At 45.0% G+C, this 21,948-nt stretch overlaps 1 protein-coding gene across 4 annotated transcripts in view; it reads left to right on the top strand.

Annotated features, from left to right (window-relative positions):
* The window catches only part of ZNF704 (zinc finger protein 704), a 228,981-nt gene that overhangs the window by 167,300 nt on the left and 39,733 nt on the right, over positions 1-21,948 (top strand). For all 4 annotated transcript variants that reach the window (XM_061171753.1, XM_061171754.1, XM_061171755.1 and 1 more), the window contains exon 3: positions 19,582-19,685. In XM_061171753.1, coding sequence (XP_061027736.1) covers positions 19,582-19,685 — 104 coding nt within the window. The remainder of the gene's footprint in view (positions 1-19,581; positions 19,686-21,948) is intronic.

The raw sequence follows: 21,948 nt of genomic DNA, 5'->3' as shown, positions 1-21,948 counted from the left end.
CAGATCTCATATGCCTGGAAGTTTGTGATACTTTTTTTTTCTAAATGCATTTATTACCTTGCAGTTTCTCACATTCACGTGTACCAATGTTTTTGTCTATTTAACATAATCTTAAAATATCTTCTGAAATCCATCCTTATCAACTAGAAGTCAGGATCATCAGCAAATCCAAACATTTTTCTGTGCCCTCGTCCAGATCATTTATAAAATGGTCTAAGCAGCAGCTTCGCAGGAACGTGGTTGTTAACGTGTCTCCATATAGAGAGGTACCCATTCATTTCCACCTTGTTTCCTGTCTCTCAGCTGGTTCTCTGTTCATGACAAGGCTCCCTCAACCCCTGATAACTCCACTTTTTAAAAATAGTCCATGAGGTGGAATTGTATTAAAGGCGTTTTTAAAGACTGAAGGGGTTACCTTCAGCATATTTACTGCTGCCAACTTGAAGTGGTTTGGAAGCCGTGTGTGGTCTAACCCACTAGATACTATCGCTAAACATCAGTAGGGAAGATGGAGGGCTGTGAGCTATTACCTTCACCACCTCCCCTCTACCCATGTGCATATTCATCTCCCCAAGGATTTATAACAAGTGAATCAGGCATAATTTGCTTTTGCAGAAGTCATGTCATTTGCTTAGTGTTCTGTGGCCGTCCTCTTTTACTTTCACCAGCATAAAAGATAAAAAAACTGAGCCTCAGTAGTTGGTGGTTTCCACAATCCCCAGGACTCCTTCTTATAAAATAGTTATACTAGTATTCTGCCCTTTAGCACAGGGCCATTTAAAGACAGGTTATATATTTTGAGCTCCATAGGTTCTCTCTTAAGTTTCTTTAAACAGTGAGTTTTTAACCTGCTGGAGGCTATGGATCAATTTCAAGGAATCCATCGATTCACTGAAATAATATACAAAATCTTGTGCACATGTATATATCCATTTTTCTTTCCTGATTCAGAGTGTACACCTGACCTGCCATTCACAGTGGATTTCTCTATTCTTTTTTTTTTTTAATTTTTATTTATTTATTTATTTATTTATTTATTTATTTTTGGCTGTGTTAGGTCTTCGTTTCTGTGCGAGGGCTTTCTCTAGTTGCGGCGAGCGGGGGCCACTCTTCATCGCGGTGCGCGGGCCTCTCACTGTTGCGGCCTCTCCTGTTGCGGAGCACAGGCTCCAGACGCGCAGGCTCAGTAGCTGTGGCTCACGGGCCTAGTTGCTCTGCAGCATGTGGGATCTTCCCAGACCAGGGCTCAAACCCGTGTCCCCTGCATTGGCAGGCAGATTCTCAACCACTGCGCCACCAGGGAAGCCCGATTTCTCTATTCTTATTTAGTCCCCCTATCCATGAGGCTGTTGCCACTCTTCTCTTCTGTTGCCACTGCTGCTACTATCAAAACTGTCACTGTCATCAGGACTGTTGTCAGTTTCCATCTTCCCAGTTGCTTATAGTCTCTGACATCCGTCACTAGCAGGCTAGATTACACAGCTCTCGAGGCAATTCAGCTTGTGGCCAGAAGTACACTAGGAGCCACCATTGGATGGTACCAGGAAGAGTTGTGTTCGCCCTGGCCTAAGATTCTGGGTGCCTGCCCTGCCGTGCTGCCATGCACCCCAAGCTCATCAAGGTGAGCCCTTTCCCTCCCTGCTGCCAAGCTGGCCCAGCTTGTACAGTGAGTGTGTCACAGGTCTCCAACTTGTGGCAAACTGCACTCACATGTCTGGCACCCTATCCACTTGAGGTTTTGCCGACTCTTTCCCTAGCTTACTGGGTAAAAACACTGTCTTAGCTCAGGCTGTGCAATATCGTGATTTATAAGAAATATACATATTTGGTCATTCAGATGACCAAATATATTTGTTTCTCACATATATTTGGTCTTCATCCACTGTTCCTGACTCACAATGCCCAGAACCCTTGGAATTTCCTTAGCAGTAAGAGCAATGGAATAATACTTGGGCTCTCATCCTCAGTTCCTGAAAATGCTTCAGGAAAGATGACTTTTGGATCCTAGCCAAGGATGGGGGCTGGCTGCCAGGAGAACCAAGTATGTGATTAGAGAGTTGAAACTTTCAGTCTCACCCTGTCCTTAGGGAGGGGAGAGGGCCTGGAGGTTGAACTAATCGCCAGTGATCAAAATTTAATCATTTGTGCTTATGTAATGAAGCCACTATAAAAACCCAGAAGAATGGGGGTTCAGAGAGCTTCCAGGTCGGTGAACACGTGGAAACCGGGGAAAGTGTCGCACCTGGAGAGGACACGGAAGCTCCGTGCCCTTTCCCCATGCCTTGCCCTATGTGTCTCTTCATCTGCCAATTCAGATCCTCTAATAGCTTTGTAGAGTAAATCCGTAATCTAGTGAGTGAAAAGGCTTTCCTGGGTTCTGTGAGCTGCTCTAGCAAATTAATCAAACCCGAGGAGGGGGTCATGGGAGCCTCCAGTTTGTAGCCAGTTAGTCAGAAACACAGGTAACTACCTGGACTTGCAGTGGGCATCCTGAGTTGGAGGGGTCTTGTGGGACTGAGCCCTTTACCTGTGGATGCTGATTCTAGCCCAGGTAGACAGTGTCAGAATTGAGTTGAATTCTCAGACACCCTGCTGGCACCCGAGAATGGCTTGCTGGTGTGGGGAAGCCTCCACATTTACACATTGGAGTTGGATCCAGGAACCCCTTTGCAGGCTGCTTTAACAAAATACCAGAGACTGGGTGGCTTAAACAACAGACATTTACTTCTCACGGTTCTGGAGGCTGGGAAATCCAAGATCCAGAGGCCAACTGATTCAGTTCTTGGTGAGGGCCCTCTTCCTGGCTTGCAGATGGCTGCCTTCTTGCTCTTGTGTCTCTTTCTCTTATTATAAGGACGCTAATCCCATCATGGGGCTTCACCATCATAACCTCTTCTAAACCTAATTACCTCCCAAACGCTGTGCCTCCTAATACCGTCACATCGAGGGTTAGGCCTTCAACATAAGACTTTGGGGAGGACACAAACATTCAGTCAGAAACACAGACGATGGTGTCCAACTGCCTAGATGGGAATGCAGTATCCACCGCTTACTTTGCCTTACCTCTCTGTGCCTCAGTTTCCTCATCCCTAAAAATGGGGGTAATAATAGTATTGACCTCATAGACTTATTATGAGGATTAATGGAGTTCATGAAAGCAAAGCCTAGAGCAGCGGCTGGCAGATAGCAAGTGCTGCATAAATGTTAAATATTATGGTTTCTTTAAGGAGGTAGGTTATACCCTGGGTTTGACCCTGTAGGACCACAATCCAAAGGAGTTATAATAAAGGTAACTTTTAGGCAAATATCAGAGTGGTCTTTGGACAGTTCTGGAGACAGGAAATCCTCCCAGATGCTTTATTTAACTTGACTGTCTTTTTCCTCTGTACCGTGACAGCAAGTATAACCCATGCCTGGTCAGGAAAAACACATAGGCAGACAGCTGGTCCTCAAGGAATGTATCTCAGGGAAGGTGTCCAGCCTGGGGATTTTCGAGCTTTGTCTGAAAGAAACAAGATCCCTGTGTTAAATTGCATAATCACCAAAAAGAAATAGTACTTGTGGAGGGCATGGAAATACACCACTCAGATCTCCTTTCAAAATGAAGCTGCAGCTGCAGGGAACACAGTTGCCGGCCAGCCTCTTGCTGCCACTGCTTTGAATCCGCCACACCTGGTAAGATCATGCTTCCCCCCTGGGCTGCTCCTCTCCAAGGACCCGGCACAGCAGGGCTCCTAGAGCTGGGTCATTCTGCCCGACACGGGGCTTCTCTAATAGACAACCTCTGCTCAGGGCACCATCAGCTTGAGCTGAGACTTTCTTAGAACTGCTCCAAAGTACTTCCTAGCCAGTCCTTCTGTCCTCACTCCTTCCTCACAGGTGTCAGACCTGGCGGGTGGCCTGCAGGCTCCCCTGCCTTCTCAAGCTCCCACCCCCTCTCCCTTCATAGGCATCTTCCCTAGTAAGTGACTTACAGAACTGCTCTTGTCTTGGTGACTGCTTCTGGGAGGACTCAGACTGACATAGCAGCTATTACTACCTCTCTGAACTTCTAGAAGATTTACCTGCCTACGAATGAAAGCGGGTGCTTATTTCTGTCTGTGCTGGTTGAACCTTCATAGAAATAGCATACCAAGTGAGAAAAGAAATGTCCATGAAGTCAGTGACATGTCATACTGAAAGGGTTTTTCTCCATAATTTTATAATCATTTTAATTGGCTCATTTTCTCATCAGATTTCAAATAAATCCAGATTCTTAGTCCGTATGCATGTTAATTCCTTATTATAAGATTATTGGTTCATTTCAAGTATGTAGAAAAGCAAATTTATAAGCCTTCCTAATGATTCAATAAAAAGGAAAAAAGACAGATAGGTAACCACTGAGCTGTTGACTAATAGGGGCCTATTTGTATGTGAAATATTTAGAACTTCATAATAGCACAGAATTGAAAGATATATTGAATGGGTAATTTCACCGTAGTTTAATCAACATGCTATTACAGTAAGTGCACCTATAAACTGCTGCTGTGCTCGTATGACAGTTTAAATGAGTGAAAAATTACCAGCAGAGGTGGAAATTATTATTTATACCTGATAGCTATACAATTGTTTTCAGTAATGCTCTTTACATTAAATATTAATTCCAGCATCCTAGGCTTATAAGCCATTTATATTGTTTTCAGAAGAAATGTGAAAGAGTAGCTACAATGCTTTGCTTCCCCTGCACTGTAGACTTCTCTTGGCTTCAGCCTAAGCCTTGTTTGGCATTACTAACCTGTATTCATCCACCTCTTATTACAGGAAACTGGATATGCCCTGGCCAGTAGCCATCCAGCCATGTTACTGATCTGCTGTTATGTCCAGCAGTAACCTTTGGATTGTGTTCCTGACTGTATCAGTTTCTCCTGCTTATTCCTTTGGGGAAGTCATGTTCCTTGTACACAGAGTATACACAGCTAAATGTGCAATTGTTCAGCCTTTGGGTGTTCAATAAATAGGTTTGATTTCATAATGCTTAGATTGTACTGTTATAAACACTTTAAGAATGATAAGAGTTACCATTTTCTAGGGACAAGATACCTAACTGACAGTTTGAATTGATCTGTCACCAAATAATAGCTGTATGAATTGACAGAAACATATAACCTTAAGATGGTTAAAATAGAAACGAGAGAACACAGGAAACAGAGCCACTGATGTTGGTGTGTGTGTGTGTGTGTGTGTGTGTGAGAATGAGGATCCTCTAGAGGGCGTTGTAGATGCTTCCACTCATCTCCCAGAATCTCAACATTCCAAGCGTCTCATGTAGAACATTGACAGGTGTGGGGCAAGGAATTCTGCCTAAAGCAGTACTTTGCACATAGTAGACATTGAATTGAAGCTTGTTTGAATTATGTTAACAGGAGATTATCTTCAATAAAAGCCAACTCCAGAAACAAAATTACCCACAGTACCTACCTCAGGAAAGAGAACCACAGTCTGGCTCATTGATCTGAAACAATCAATTTAAAATGAGGATAAACTGGTTCACTTCTAGCCTTGAAACTAAAGATAAATGTTTAATAAGAGCAAATATCAGATTGAACCATATGAAACTACCACTTTTGTAGATTAAAAAAGAGTGAATATTAGCAATTTCATACGGTTTAACCTAACAGTATAAAACAGGTATTTATTTGGGTAGGGGTTAGAATTTGGGTAGATGAGTTGAATTGAAATTTAATCATTCAAAACATTTTAAGAATATTGTAAGAATTCTATTTAAAGAAAATCCATAGAGAATCTTTTTGAAAGCAAAACACTTTTTTTAATAGGAGTAAAAAGCTTAAATTCAATCTATTATTATCAACTTGAACTTTTATATTCTATGTTGTCATTAATGTGGAATCACCCATGTATATAAAAGAATCCTTTTCAAGGATTATCTTAAGATAACTTTAAGTGTACTACAGAAAAAAAATGTATATTCTAAAACATATTGCATTAACTTCACAAATATATTTCAGTTATACAAGATGACAAGTATGTCTTGAATTTAAAACAAGGTTATAAAGACCATGAAAATGGCATTAGTGTGGGGTGTGAAGACCCCACTGGGTCACTGGAATAAGGTAGGGCTAGCAGAATGGCCAAGTGCTCTTAGAAAATTACCAAAGTCTCCACAGTTGTAAAATGGGGCAGTAACATCAATAATTTAAGTGACAATTTAAAATAATGTACATAAAGCATCTGGCGTTGGGAATGCTCAATAAATATTAGCTATTATTAGAAAGAAGATGCAGTTTTTAAAAAAAAGATTACATTTTTTCTTTTTTTTAAGCCAAATCTGGAACTTGAGCAGCTTAAAAAGGAGTTAATTCAGTTACATCCATACCAGTTTTTCCCCCTCTTTGTAGCATAAGACAGTGGAGGCACCAGTCCTGCCACAGGTGTAGCTGAAGTCTGCAAGCAGGCCCCACACAGGCTAAACATGAAATAAACCAAAAATTTAAAATATAACAACAAGCCCCAAATTCCCCCTTAGCCTAGAGCAGGGGAGCAGATTAGCCCATTGACTTGCCAACAGCTCTCCTCTGCCCAGCTTGAGCAGCCGCCCCTGGAGGGCAGGGCACGTACCCCAGTGCCTGCAGTACGTGGGCAGTGATGGCTCCAAAGCTGCTTTCTCCCAACGAGGGGGCTCCCTCTCTCACTCCCAGGAAGCCTGCTGGGACGGCTTGGTTGGGAACAATATGAGCCTCTGTCTTTGGAAAAACAGGTAAGATGGCAACAGCGGTCAATCCTAGCCCACATTTAGGCCTGTTGCCAACAGAAAAATGTCACCATAATAATGTCACCATAATAATGTCTCCATAATGAAAGAGGAGAAATAACAGAAATAAGAAACAGTCTTTTTTAACCTTATTTAAAAAAAAAAAAATCACCTCTTTTCCCCTTAATTGGCAAACCAGAAAACACTAGACTTGTTTTCTCCCAACTGCCCTTGTGAAATAACTTTTATCACCATAAATGTAGCTAGAAGTTCTTTACATTATTGAGACCTAAATGGGTTTCAGGCCTCGGAGCAATAATATAATTAAGCCCACCAGAAAGTCTGGAATGACCCGACTTGGACATAAAAGTAAGAGTGAGAGATGCAATTGTGATTACAGTTTTCTTCTTGAGGGCAGCTGTGACGTTTGACCTGCAGCCTGTTAACCTGCAGATGGCCTGAATGACTCGGGGCTTCAACTCCATTAGCCTGGGCCCCACTGCCTCTGCACACAGGGCAGGCCCTGCCCGACGAGGTGCTCCCCAGGACTCAGGGACTGACCAGCTGACGGCCCACAGCAGCCCAACCAGACGCTGGCTGAAACATCCAGGAGCCCTTTCCAGACAGTCTGACTACCTTGCTTTGGCCATTGCTGAGTAGCAGGCAGATGCTTCATGGGATGTAAAGAGTCAGCAAGGACCTTGCCCTTCCAGAGGCCAGGAAGAAAGAGACCAGCAGGCCCCGGGCAGGAGACAGGGTCTGGGGCCATGGTCATCTGCAACTCCCTCCATCTCCTCCTCTGTGCACAGAGTGCACACGAGTCCACATGTAGACACTCACACGCAGACCCAGACACGAAGCTACACAAACACACACACACACACACACACACACACTCTCACAGACACACAGAAAGACACACACTGACCCACACAGGACACATACACACACACTCGCACATTCACAGACCCACAGAGATACTCACACAGAGACATGAAGATATACACAAATACACTTACACATTCACAGACACACAGAGAGACATTCACACACAGACCCACATAGGACATCAACCCACACAGACACAGACACGAAGATATACACACACACACACACACACAGATTCACAGATACTCACAGACACACAGAGAGACACAGACCCACACAGGACGTAAGCCCACATAGTCACACACACACACACACACACACACACACATAGGTACAAGTGGGGATTTGATGTGCGCCCTCTGGTCGTCTATCATCTGCTGCCTAAAAGGCCATCCCAGAAGGGCACTTCCATGTTCACAGAAGGCTTTGTGTTCGGAGAAAACTGCGTGGATTTAAGACCAGCCTCGTGGCTCCCGGGAGAACATGTTGGCTGCAATCAAAAGCGCCAAACCTACACAGCAAGAAGGCCATCCAGGGATGTTCACGATGCTTCACGGAGCTACACTCCGCAGCTTGCTCACATCCAGAAGTCCAGCTAATCACACAGAATTGTTTTCAGGGGATTTGGAACTTATTATTTAATAATGTTATTGCTGCCATTCCAGAGTTCACAGATGGGTCAGCAAGCCTTGGTGAATACAGGAGAATGAGCCCAGACACTGGAACCACGTCAATTCTGCAGAGATAGGCCAACATCTTTTTAGGACCAGTAAAAAAAAAAAAAAAGAAAAATTCATGTGAATGATTTATTTAATAGCTGAATTTTTGAGAAATTGTTTTCCACACGAGGAACTGAATGCATTACCAGGTCTAATGAGCTGAGGGAGGGCAAGTAGAAGAAAACTGCAGAAGTTCTTCAGATCTGCTTTCTGTGCTGCCCCCTGCCAACCCTCAGCCACTGCTGACCGCCACGACTTAACGCCAGTTTGGCCCAAAACCCCTCAAGAATTTACTTTAAGCAAGGTTTCATGCTAGATGTTGGAAACAGATGCCAGACTGAGTCGTGATGCGCAGGGGCAGGAGCGGGCACAAGCAGCCCAGACGACACAGCGGGGCACCTGGCATGGCTGGGCGGGTGTCAGCAGGCTTCCCCGGAGTGGGACGGAGCTGCTGATGGGAGGGTGAGGAGAAACAGGCCAGGTGGAAAGGGGAGGAAGCTTGTTCCAAAAGCAGAGGGCGTAGCTTGTGCACAGGTACGGAGAGGAAGGTGCGTCGTCTTGTGGAGAATTGCTACGAGTGGGGAGCTGCCCTGCAGGGCACCTGCGCTGAAATGGGGGCAAGATGGGGAGACCCCGCTAGAGAGGGCCACATGCTTCCTGCACAGGGGTTTGAATCTTATCCTGAAGGCTGTGGGAACCTCCCAAGGACGTATGTCTCCACATCGCCACTGCTGTCCGCAAGCTGTTACCTCCTCAACTCTCTTGTAAACCTCCTGCTGCACCTCCACCTCTCCCCTTCCTTGACTCTCCAGACATCCTGGTCATTCACCCTTTATTAAAAGCTTGAGGGCTTCCCTGGTGGCGCAGTGGTTGAGAATCTGCCTGCCAATGCAGGGGACACTGGTTCGAGCCCTGGTCTGGGAAGATCCCACATGCCGCGGAGCAACTAGGCCCGTGAGCCACAATTACTGAGCCTGCGCGTCTGGAGCCCGTGCTCCGCAACAAGAGAGGCCGCGACAGTGAGAGGTCCGCGCACCGCGATGAAGAGTGGCCCCCACTTGCCGCAACTAGAGAAAGCCCTCGCACAGAAACGAAGACTCAACGCAACCAAAAATAAAAATAAATTAATTAATTAAAAAAAAAAAAAAAAAAAGCTTGAGCCACCTACTCACAGCTTTCCTCTCCAGGATGACGTGAGTGACCCTTACATATGTGGCCTCACCATTCATGATGCAGTGACCTCCACCCCTACCCCGCCTCTGCCCTCTTCTCCTGCGGCTGAGCCTTGGCCCTGCCATCTCCCAGGATTTCTCTCTCTCTGGAGTTCCATCTCTGGTATTCCCGTTCTGCTCAGAACCTCCTGTTCTTCCAGCTCTTTCTCTCTTTTGCTCCCACCACACTTGTGTTCAGACCTCATTAAGATCTCTGGTTTCTCTCCATTTGCTCTCCCATCTTTTGGTCCCCTCCAGCCTTCACTCACTTCCTAAGCCAGCCAAGATCGCACGGCGCTCTCTCCAAATGCAGTTTTACCAAAACCTCCCACTTTCTCGCACACCTCTTCGTTGTCCCCCCAGGTAAAGCCAGCGGCTGCTCCCACGCATCCCTGCTCCAGCTCTCAGCCCCACCCCCCACCCGCCTCCAGTCACCATCATGAGAGGATCAAGGTTTCCAACCTCAGCAGAGCCTTCCCTGCTGCCTGTCTTTGGGTGTCCCGTTCAGTTTTCTCTCCCGTTACCCGTAACAGCGATGTCAAACCTTCAGCCCTCCAGGGTCCCCTCCCCCACTCCCCACGGAGAAACGTGTCTGCTTGTGAGGAAGGAATTAAAGCGGAAACCTCCAAAGAGAGACATCGTCAAGTGCCCGAGCCCCACGCCTACGCATGTGCCTACGCCAGGCCACCTCTGTTCTCGCCGTTCCAGTTATAGGGGACCGATGCTCCTCCTTCTGTGTAAGGGGAATAACACCTGAGCCCAGGACCCCGCTCCGTGCAGCCTCAGTAAAGACCTCGTCCACTTATTGTCCATCCTCTCCTGCATCTTCATCCTCTCCGTGCCACTGGCTCTTTCCTGTCAGCATTTCAATGTACTAGAGTCCCATTCATTTGAAGAAAAAGCAAACAAAGACCCTCTAACTTCCTCCAGGAAATGCAGTCTTCTTTCCATCACGGCCAAGCTTCTTTAAAAAGTCGATTACGATCCCTGCCTCCAATTTCTCACCTCCTAGTAACCATTCACTCCTCAACCCACAGCAATGCCACTTCCTTTCCTGCTAAAGTTTCTGCTACTTCCCGGCTGCTAGTTCCAGGGGGCCCGCTGGTCCTGATGGGCTTGGTCTCCACCTCCTTTGATGCTGTGAGCCTGTCCCTCTTTGAGAGTCTTTTGTCTCTTGTGTTCTCCAACCGCTGTCCTCATTCCTGTTCTACCCCTGTCCATTCCTGCTCAGTATCCCTGAGCGCAGGTGGGAAGAAACCCTTACGCATGTTAGTGGACTGAGAAAAAGCAAAGTGGGCACAGGAGAAGGAGCAGGATGAAGAGGAGGATGAAGATGGCACAGGTGGAGGCATGGCTTCAAGCAGGAAAAGCAACACTTGAACCACCTGTGAGGCTGAGGAAAGGAGGTGAAGAAGCAAAGTGTGAGAGAGGTCATGCCTGGAGGCCTCAATTTTCTCTAAAATGTAGGAGGTTAGAGTATTTGCTGTTTACTAAAAACACTAATTCAAAACGATACATGAAGCCCAGTGTTCATAGCAGCATTATTTACAATACCCAAGATATGGGAGCAACCTAAGGGACCATCAGGAGATGAATGGATAGAGAAGATGTGGTATATATATATGACGGAATATACTCAGCCATAAAAAAGAATGAAATTTTGCCATTCGCAGCAACATGGATGGACTTGGAGGGCATTATGCTAAGTGAAATAAATCAGACAGAGAAAGACAAATACTGTATGATATCATTTATATGTAGAATCTAAAAAATATAACAAACTAGTGAATATAACCAAAAAAAGAAGAGCAGACTCAGATATGGAGAGCAAACTAGTAATTACCAGCGGGGAGGGGGGAGGGGCAAAATACAGGTGTGGGAGTGGGAGGTACAAACTATTGGGTGTAAGATAGGCTCAACGATGTATTATAGAACATGGGGAATATAGACAATATTTTGTAATAACTGTAAATGGAGTGTAACCTTTAAAAATTATATAAAATTTTTTTAAAAACTTTTTAAACAGTGTAGTATTGGCAGAAAAAAGAGTATCTGCTATATGGGTTTGCAAGAGTTGAACCTTGAAGAGAGAGGTAAAGATAGAGGATAATCCTGGGTGTAGATGGAGCGTGTGTTGACCAAGGACAGATGAAGGGCCTGTCGAGGAAAAGCACAGGTGGGATCTATGCTGAGGCTGGACCCACTCAGCAGCGTCTCTGGTGGTTTCCATCAGCACTTGGCTGCCCCAGCGAGGGAGTAAAAAGCAGCCAGGGAGGATCCCGCCAGTGTTTGGTTCTTCTGAGCCAGTGAAGCAAAAGGCTAGAAAGGCCAGGGATTCCAGGATGCTGATGAAAGACGCATCCAGGGCATCAACTAGTGAACCCAACCGTAGGGAAGAGGTAGACAGCGGCAAGCTGGTAACCTGGGGGAAATCGGAAGAAGCAAGAGACCGGCTGTCTCTGGGGGCAGAAGAGCAGGTGCGGTGGCAGTAAGGCAGTGCGAGCTAGAGAGCAGGATAGTGTGAGGCTGGGGGAGAGAAATGACAAATTGTGGCCCAAATCCAGGTTTGTGTTCTTGTTTTTAATTTGTATTGTGGAAGTTTCAGATATACGTAGAAGTAGAGCGAATGGTCTAAATGAATCCCTCAATACCCATCTCATAGCCTCAACAGGTACTAACATTTTGCCCATCTTATATCACTTTTGGGGATGGGGGAGAAGGAGGCTGTAGTATATTAAAGCAAATCCTAGTTTCCGTGTTATTTCACCTATAAATACTTAAGTAGGTATAATTCAGGTTTTTAACCTGAGAAAAGTTCACTGAAATAAGAGTTTGGATAAAGGATAATGATAATAATAATTATTATTTACTGAGTGTTTAGTATATGTCAGGTATTTTACATAAGTTATTTAATTCTTCCAAAACCCTGTGAGGTCAGTATTATTATCATTCCCATTTTATACATGAGGAATGAAGCTGCACAAAGCTACAAGATTTGCCTAAAATCACTCAGCTAGTAAATGGAGTTTCTGGGGATTAAACCTCCGTCTATCTGACTGCAGTGTCTTTCCCTCAAGTTCAGCACTCTGCTGAATGTTTTGGGGGCTAAGGGGCCAGAAGTTAGGATAGTGGATGCTTTCAATAGATCTCCTAGGATAGTAATTCCAGGCAAGGTAAAAATAATGGCTATAATTTATGTGCCAAAATATTCGATGACTATTAGGCGAGAGAGGTGCTGATGGAAAGGCTGGTGATGGCTAAAATAGGAAGAGGGAGAGAGAACTGCACAGCTGAGCCTCAGAAACCCAGGAGTTTTTGCATGAGGGTGAAGAGGGATGGTCTCCTAGGGGGCAGGTCAAAAGCCAGCATCCTCTCCTGACATCAGTGTGGGGGGTGACAGGAAAAGTAACCCCAACGGAAAAGAGGAGTAACTTCAGAGGAGAGCCCACGTACAGTACAGGGGAGAGGGGGAGGGATCATCGACAACGGGGTGCGGGGCCCAGGGTGCAGAGTGACAAGGGCCGAGAGAGAAGTCGGTGGTGGGAGGGCCCAAGAGGAGCAGAGTGGCAAGTGGGGGAAAGAGGGACAGGACTGGATGCCGTCTTTTCAGGCAAAGTGAAATGGACATCAAAGCAGTTGCCTAGTTCCGCGTACTCAACGTGCAGTCCGTGGACCAGTGCCGGTCTGCACTCCGTTACCAGCCCGCAGTGAGCTGGGTACAGAAATTGAGAGGAAGCAGCAGTTTGGAAATGTACATAGAAATTTAACATGGCCACATCTTCCACGGCCCATGTTTTCCCTTGTATTTTACAAAAGTATTGATCCATGACAGATTAGAAATTTCTTAAAAATGATCCTTCCCCACAGGTCGTTTCAGAAGTACTGGCCTATGTTGCCTTACCTATTATGACGTGTTTGCTCTAATTTTCCCGTCTTGTTTAATCAAGGCCACTGGACACTTCAGTGCACTGAAGGCAGCTTCTCTAATCTTCCCTATAGTCTTAAAGGAAACAACAGCTGAAATGAAATTGGAGGAGTTAACACTGACCACTTTTGCTACAAGATCCCTTTAGAAAGAAAATGAAGTTTTCGTGCTTAATCACGTTTAACAGTTACTGAATCCAGTTTTCCAAACTCTCAGGAAAAGCTTTCCCAGAATTCCAAGATTGGGGGTGTCACTGTGGCCTTTCTAGGGAAAGAGACTTTATTTTCAGACTTTATTCCTTGTTCGAAGATTACCACAAGTTTTAAAAGTAATTGAACTCGGTCTAGACAGCAGATTTTGGTAGTTGCTAAGGAACTGGATCGGTGCTAATCTAAGAGATGTATTCTTCATTTTTATTTCCGTTTATTACTACCACGCTTTAATTGCAGATAAATGTCTTTTATGGCTCTCTCGGGTGTAAAACACTTCTCTCTTAGCTGGTGGGTTAGCCAGGGGAGACCGTGTTTGTATGCACCCTGCAAGCAGATGGCAATCAGGCATGAAGTGTTATCAAAAGAAGAAAAATGCTTCTTGTGGCGTGAACAATAGCCAGGCTTCTCAGCGCAGGCCACAGCCGAGCGCTCGGGGCCAGACCGGCAGCGCCCACCCATGCGGGAGACCCCGGGCCTGGGGCCGTGTCCCCTGATGCTGCACAGCCCCCCAACTGCCTCTTCATGTCACAGGTGATGTCATTCTGCAACCTGCTGCCACGGTCACCAGGCAATCAATTCTTCCGGTAAAAGATTGGTTGTCAAACCCCAGAAACTCATTTTCCACATGGCAGCCAGAGTGAGCTTTTTGAAAAGCAAATCTGATAGCATCACCCCAAGCTGACCTGACCTCTCCCAACCCCACCCCACTTGAAACAATTCAGTGCTTCCCAGGGCCTTTAAGATAAGGGCCTTACACAACTTCACAGGCCCTACCTGTGCAAGGCACACCCCGCTCGGCCTTGTCATTCCTTTGACGGCAGCCTGGCCTGCACTCTCGCACTGCCCAGCCCGGAGCTCATCCACGGCCTCAGCGAGGCAACACCAGTGCCCCTTGCAGTCCCCCTGAGCCGGGAGTTCTCCCCTTAGCCAGGAGCACCGAATCCATCCACTCCTTCCTGACATTTGTCACGTCTGTAAGTTTACATTTATTTGTGTGTATCCGATGAAAGTCTGGTTCTCCAACAGACTAGAGCTCCGGAGGGCAGAGACTCTGCCGAATTTTCTTGAGACTGAATTCCCAGGGACTAAAGGAGCTCTGAGCACACAGCTACTACTGCAGGAGTGAGGGTTGAAAGCAGAAAGTTTTTCAGAATTAAATCCAAATGGGCACTCAAGGCTTTGGCAACTTGTGGACTGTCCTCAAGAGCCATGATGTCATGAGCTGTATCCTTGCCAAGGCACCAACGTGAAGCTCTAGCGAGGGACCCAGCAGCTGCTCCTCCCCGTGCCAGTTGCCACCTCTTACTCTTGTGAAGTTTGTGCCTTTATGAAAAATAACACCACCACCACAAGCCACCCCACCCTACCCCCGCAAAAAAAGAAAAGTAACAACCGCTAGTGCTGGTGCTGAATAAGAAGAGCAAGTGAAATAACCTAACACTTTCCTCTTTCCTGTGGGGTTATGTGCTATGGGTGTGTTCATGAACTTGAAGGTTAATAATAGCTGACATCCACGGAACCCTTACTGTAGTGAGGCTGTGTGCTTGTGCTTGCATACGTTTTCTCATTTAACCTTCTCAACAGATCTATTTTTATCTTCCTCTTTCTAATAAAGAAACAGAGACTCTGAGATGTTAAGTAATTTACCCAAGGTCACACAGCTAGTAATGGCAGAGTGGATTTTAAGCCACATGATCTAACTCATTCCAAAGTCTGTGCTCTTCACCATTACCTTTACCGCCTCTCCCAGAGAGGCCCAGGACACCTCCTTAGCAGATATGTAGGGAGTCTGTCCTCAAAGACTAAATGCTATCTGTTCATCGAGCAACAGATGTCTCTTAGTCTATTACTTTGGGTTTGAATTACGGTTTAACTAAAAATAGCTAAACAGCCTACCTTTAGCTTCTTCCCTTTCCATTACATTTTCCATTTCGACCCTTTTCTAAAATACAGATTGATCATCTATCTCTCCCATACGACAAACCACTTAGCCTGGCACATGAGGCCCCATGAACTAACCCAGGCTCTGTGTCCTCGTCTCCCATCCTTCAAATAGGACTCCTAAGTTGATTACAAGACAAAGACTTGCCTAATTCCTTGCCTGAAATGTGATTCTCCCTTCTTGAAATCCTATTCATCCATCGAAGCCAGGTCAACCTGAGGGACAGATCACATATAGAGTAACAGTGAATATTACTATATTTTAAAAATAATTCTAAATGTTATTAAGTCCCATAATACTCAACTAAGTCTGAGAGAAAAGATTAATTGAAAAAGGTCTCAACCTTTTGTAAACATGTGATTAGTAAGGTTTTCAACAGTAGATTCAAATTCAATTTCAAATTAGGAGAGAATATGTAATATCACCTCCAGTGGTTTTTTTTTTCCAGCCTCAACAACTCTAAATCTACCAGAAGGCCTTTGTAGTGATTCTCTCAAAGTGTAACAAATTCTACTTTGTATGTCATCTATTTGTGTTTAATTATAAGGATTTGAGTTTACAGCACCAATGAATCAGTAATTAGATAGTACTGTACCAAAAGAAATTAAAGATAAAAACAAAAACACAACTCAGCACAAGGCCATATCATCCAGTAATGTTTCATGTAGCATGATAAAAATACTTCCTGAGAAATACAGGTTAATTGAATCATTAGCAATGTATTCCTTTGATTTGTTGTTGTTGTTAGTAAACTCCAATGCCAATGGGAAACTTAAAGGTAATCCAAATTCAGAAACACTCTGATTATACTAATGTTTATTCCCCTTTTTACTCTTCATCAGAAATCTGCTCTATGACAGACAATAATTATTTTGAAACGTCAGCTTTTGGAAATGCGAAATAAAAATGCGTATTTTGTAATGATACATGCTCTATTGATCTCCATATTTAAAGAACACACAAATCAGCTTTTGAGTTAATTATTAGTGAGACCTCTAAAACAAAATGTGCATGTTAGATGGGAAAAATAAAAAAAGCTACAGAGCAGATTGAGGAAGGAAAAATGAAGGTCCCTGAAACCAAGAGGGGAAAACCATGACTGTATAGCAGGTCCCATTAGGGATTGGGGCAGGTGGCAAGGGGACCTTCTCCCTACAAAGTCATGCCATTTCCCTGTGCCAGGCTCATGGGCCTCTTTTCCAGGTTCTTACACCTTTTGTTAACAAAAGATAAGGAGAAGACTGACAGTGGGAAAGAGAAGTCAGCAGCTCCTGTAACTCAGTCTTTGAAGAGATGGCAGCGCAGCCTGTTCAGGTGCGCCCCCCGCTGGCCTGGAGTGATCCTGACAGCTGGGCTCTGGGCGGGCAGCCGGTCAGAGGAGCCCCACCATCTACAGAACAGTCTCTGTAGCAAGCCTTTCTCCTTCAGGGCCCCCAAGTAACTCAGTCCCCCTGTGACCATGACTACATGGGAAGGTTGAGCCATAAAACACTCAAAGTTACCTTACGGTGCTTTACGTTCTTTCCCTGGTGCTGTTTCTGGAGGCCTCATTGCTGGGGGCGGGGGGGAAATGGCATCACTTTTACTCCCAAGTACAAGGATCTTATAAATTGTGGATACTGTAAAATCTTTTAATGGTATGCCAAATGAGTGAGTAGTGTCTTCCCTAAGTGTATGAAATTGTCTTGAAAACTTCTGTGCAATGAATTTCATTGTGTGCTCTCAAGCTCACTTTCTAGAAGTATTTTTCTCTGAAACAAGTAATTTGTCTTTTTTTTTTTAAAGATTTATTTTTATTGATTGATTGATTGATTGATTGCTATGTTGGGTCTTCGTTTCTGTGCGAGGGCTTTCTCTAGGCGCGGCAAGCGGGGGCCACTCTTCATCGCGGTGCGCGGGCCTGTCACTATCGTGGCCTCTCTTGTTGCGGAGCACAGGCTCCAGACGCGCAGGCTCAGTAGTTGTGGCTCACGGGCCTAGTTGCTCCGCGGCATGTGGGATCTTCCCAGACCAGGGCTCGAACCCGTGTCCCCTGCATTAGCAGGCAGATTCTCAACCACTGAGCCACCAGGGAAGCCCCCGTAATTTGTCTTTTGATGGATCAATTGGCCAAGAGAGAGCATAAGGTAGTTTGAGAAGAACTATAGAAGAAAATTTCAAAGATTCCCATCTTTGGTACCTTAGATTGAAAGAGTATGCTTTGCTTAGTAATTCAGCACCATGGTGAACATCAGAGAGCCAAATTGTAATCATTTTTGTAACTCCATGTTGAAATTAATCCAACCCACCTAAACTGGGAACCATTTGATTTTTCTCCAATTCAGGAATCTCTTTTCCCATTGTTGTTGTGAAGCAATGCCATAAAGTTTCTCTAAGGGTTCATTGCTTTTACAAATTGTACAGCACACCTGTGAATGAAAGCCACATTTGTCAAAGTGTCAATTCCTTTGTTGATATGCCTCATTAATCCTCTGGTGCTTCTTCAACTGTTCCCTTATTCGAAATGTTCATCTCTCAGGAGATGGTACAATTTATCTGATGTCAAGGTACTACATACATTTTTGCCTCTCAATATTAACTTCTTTATTGAAGTCAACTTAAGCTGGCTCCGGTTCACAGTGATCATTATCTGATGAACCTTTATTTGGGGTTAACTGGCCAAGATTAATGAACCAGAGTAACTTCTTCATTTCAGTGGCTCTTCACTTTAACCACATGGTAACTACCCCCTGCCCTATCCTTCCTTTAGTAGAGTGTTGTAAAGCAGAGCACTGGAGTTTATACACCCCTAACTGCGTTTTCCTCCACTCTCTCCATCTCGGTAAATGGCTCTAGTTAATGCTCAAGCCAAACACCTGGGCGCCTGCCCTTCTTCTCACCCCGCACACCAAGTACAGCAGCCAGTCCTGCCAGACCACCTGCTACTGCCCCCAACCTAGTCCATGCCACTGTTTCCTCTTGTCTGGACTCCTAGCAATTATGTCCTAACTGGCCTCCCTGCTTCTATTCTGCCTTCCCTAAATCCCGTTCTCCATATAGCAGCTCGGGTCATGAACTTAAAAATATTAATCATTTTATGTCACTAGACCTGTGTCAAGCCTTCTAGGGACATCCTCTTGCACCTGGAATAAAACCGAAACACCTTCCATGGCCACACGACCCCACAAGACCAGCTTGGCACCACTCTCCCCTTCTCACGCCAGTGGGTCTCTCTTGAAATATCCGGTGCTGATTCCTGCTGCCTCGCCTTCACACAGCTGTCTCTGCTGCTTGGGGTCCATTTCCCCTTCCCCTCCTCCTTCACACTTCATTCACCTCAGACATCACCTTCTCAGAGAACCTTTCCTGACCCCAATAAGTGCAGCTGCCCACAGCCATCATCATATCAAACTGTCTGTGCCCTGCATAGCACTTGTCACTATCACAAATTATTCTGTTCCTTTTTGGTTGTTTACTGATCGTTGTGTCTCTTCCCACCAGCCTCGTGTGTTGTTTACCATGCATCCCCTATGCCTAGAAGTGCCTAGCCCAGTACTGTACTCTCAGTAAGCACCTGTTAGATGAATGACCAGTGAATGAAACCATCACTTCCTAATACTGTAGGATTTTTTTAATAAATCAGATTTTTAAAATTATTTAATTTTTTTTGCCACGCCGCGCAGCATGTGGGATCTTAGTTCCCTAACCAGGGATTGCACCTGCGCCCCCTTGCGGTGGAAGCGCAGAGTCTTAACCACGGGACCGCCACGGAAGTCCCCTAATACTATATGATTTTGACTTCTGGACTTGGGCTTCCTTACCTGTACAGTAAAACTAACAAAACACTGGATTTTCATTGCGACAAGCTAAAGGAGTAAATGTGTGTGGTAGCATGTGGTCCTTGGCATGGTAGGTACAGAATGGGCACGGTTAACAATGCCCCTCCCTGTTTTCCAGGAAATCCTCAGAGGAACTGGACATGGACAAGGTGACAGCAGCGATGGTACTGACTAGCTTGTCCACCAGCCCTTTGGTTCGGAGCCCTCCTGTGCGGCAGAACGGTGAGGCTGGGGTACGGGGCACAGGGAGGACCCTCTGACACCGAGAGCAGAGCTTCTCTTTGAGGGGTCTCATGCCTGCCACACACACTGAACAATTAACGCTCACCCATCAGCAGGAAGTGAGGAGAAATGCGGAAGAAGTGGACCCCAGAGCTATCAGCCTCCTCCTCATCATCCCAAAGACCCCACTGCATCTCATTCATACCTCCATCCTTTCACTACACATTTACTGATCCCCATCACCTTTCCAGAACACGTCTTTGAGAACTTGTGTTCCTTTTTCCCCCAGGTAAATGGAGATTGGTCTAATGAAGTTACTTCCCCAGCTTTTTTTTTCTGTTTGGTTGGAGAGGGAGTTGGATCAAAGAGCTCTGAAGATTACATATTTTGAAAAAGCATTATCCTAGGCTTCTTAATCTATTCTTTCATTCAGTATATATTTATTAGGTACCATAATAGATGGTTTGAATACATCACTGAAACAGTGTCCATACTCTCATGTAGTGTACAGTCTCTTTGTGGGGGTGGGGGTGGGGAAGACTATCACAGCTGTATTAATGGCTAGCATTTATTGAGCACTTACTATGTGCCAAGTGCTAAGCTTGCTTTATCTCATGTAATTCTCACAACAATTCTATGAGATGTTATCACTGTTTTACAGATGAGTGAACTGAGGCACTTGGGGATTAATTAACTTGTAAAGAGCAGAGCTGAAATTCTATTCTATCTTCCTGATTCCAGATCTTCTTAGTCATGACATAATATTGACTTGTATAATTCAATATGATAAATCAGGAGGGCAGTAGGAGATGAAGTTGGAGAGCCTGGCAGGAAATCAGAGGGCCATGTATGCCTGGTTATGAGTTTGGACATTAATCTGAGGCTATAGGAGAGCTATTAAATGATTTAGGCACTGGAAAGTTATAATTGGATTTACAGGCCAAAACAAAAAATAAACCAAAAAAACACATGTGGGTGTCCTGAATCTTGGTGGTCACAGTGTGGATGCATATAGGGCATAACTGAGAAATGTGAAAAAGGCAGAATCAACAGGAGTTGGTGATGGACATAGAGGATGAAGGAGGGGGAGTGATAAGGGTGACTTCTGTGAAGTTGCTGTGCTTCAGCAAGGAAGCCCATTCCCTGAGATGGGGAACAAAGGCAGAGGAAGACATCCATTAGTGAATGTTTGGAGCAAGAAGTGGGGTTGCTGAAGAAGATGATAGGTCCAGCTTGAAACACGTTTAGTGGGGAGTACCTGAGGATCATCCAAGAGGCAGCATCTGATGGGGATCTGGGTGCAGCCTGGGAGAGAGGTCTGGGCTGATGTGGAATTGGAAGGCAACATTTTGAAGCCATGAGCGTAGATGAAATGACCCTGAGAGAGTTGTAGAGAAGTGGAGGGCGAAGAGAAGGTGGCTAAGACGGAAGTGGTGAGCCTTCTCATCATGGAAGGAAAAGAACCCAGGAAGAGGCGAAGGGAGGGGTAACTGGAGAAGCAGAGATTAGGACAGTGTGACTTCATGAAAGTCAAGGAAAAAGCTTGTTTCAGGGAGCGACATCTGATGCTTCAGAAGGTCAAGCATGAAAAGGACTCAATTCTGCCTCAAGAAGAATTTGGTGGCTTTGGCAAGAGCATTCACAGTGGATGGCCCACGGAGCAGAAGCCATATTGCACTTCAGTGAATGTAATGCACTGAGACCGCTGGATGGAACTTAACAGCCAGGGAAAACCTTCTCCCAAAAGCCAGCCTAGTCAATAATGAGCTAGAGCTAGGGTTCACCCATAATCTGGTTGTAAGCAGGAGGTGTTAAAATAAACTTGTGGAACATCCACTGAATCCTCACCAAAACTTACTCCAATCCATTTGTAAGTGGGAAGAATGGTCAAGATACTGGGAATTCAGATCAATACCAGAAATCAGGAGTGCCCACCGTCATGATTCACCGCAAGCTGGGGTGATGTCACCTCTTCACACAGAGTAGACACCGTGCTCTTGAGATGAGCATGATTTCTCCTGATGTCCCTCTCAGCTTGGCAAAGCTGCTAAAGAAAGATGATAGGAAAAGCAAAACTGAAGTCATCCCCAAAACCTATTCTAGGAAAAAGGAATTACAGAATTTCACGGAATCCTCAGGGGAAAACAGTAATTTTGATGTAATCGTTCTTTTTACCATTGAATATTTTAAATTTGAGAATATTTTTAATATTCCTTTGTATTGAAATGTTAGAATCAAAATAAACCTTTTGCTTCTTCAATAC

Source organism: Eubalaena glacialis, chromosome 17 (assembly GCF_028564815.1).
Source record: "Eubalaena glacialis isolate mEubGla1 chromosome 17, mEubGla1.1.hap2.+ XY, whole genome shotgun sequence".
Classification (NCBI taxonomy): Eukaryota; Metazoa; Chordata; class Mammalia; order Artiodactyla; family Balaenidae; genus Eubalaena; species Eubalaena glacialis.
This window is presented reverse-complemented; position numbering and strand designations above follow the sequence as displayed.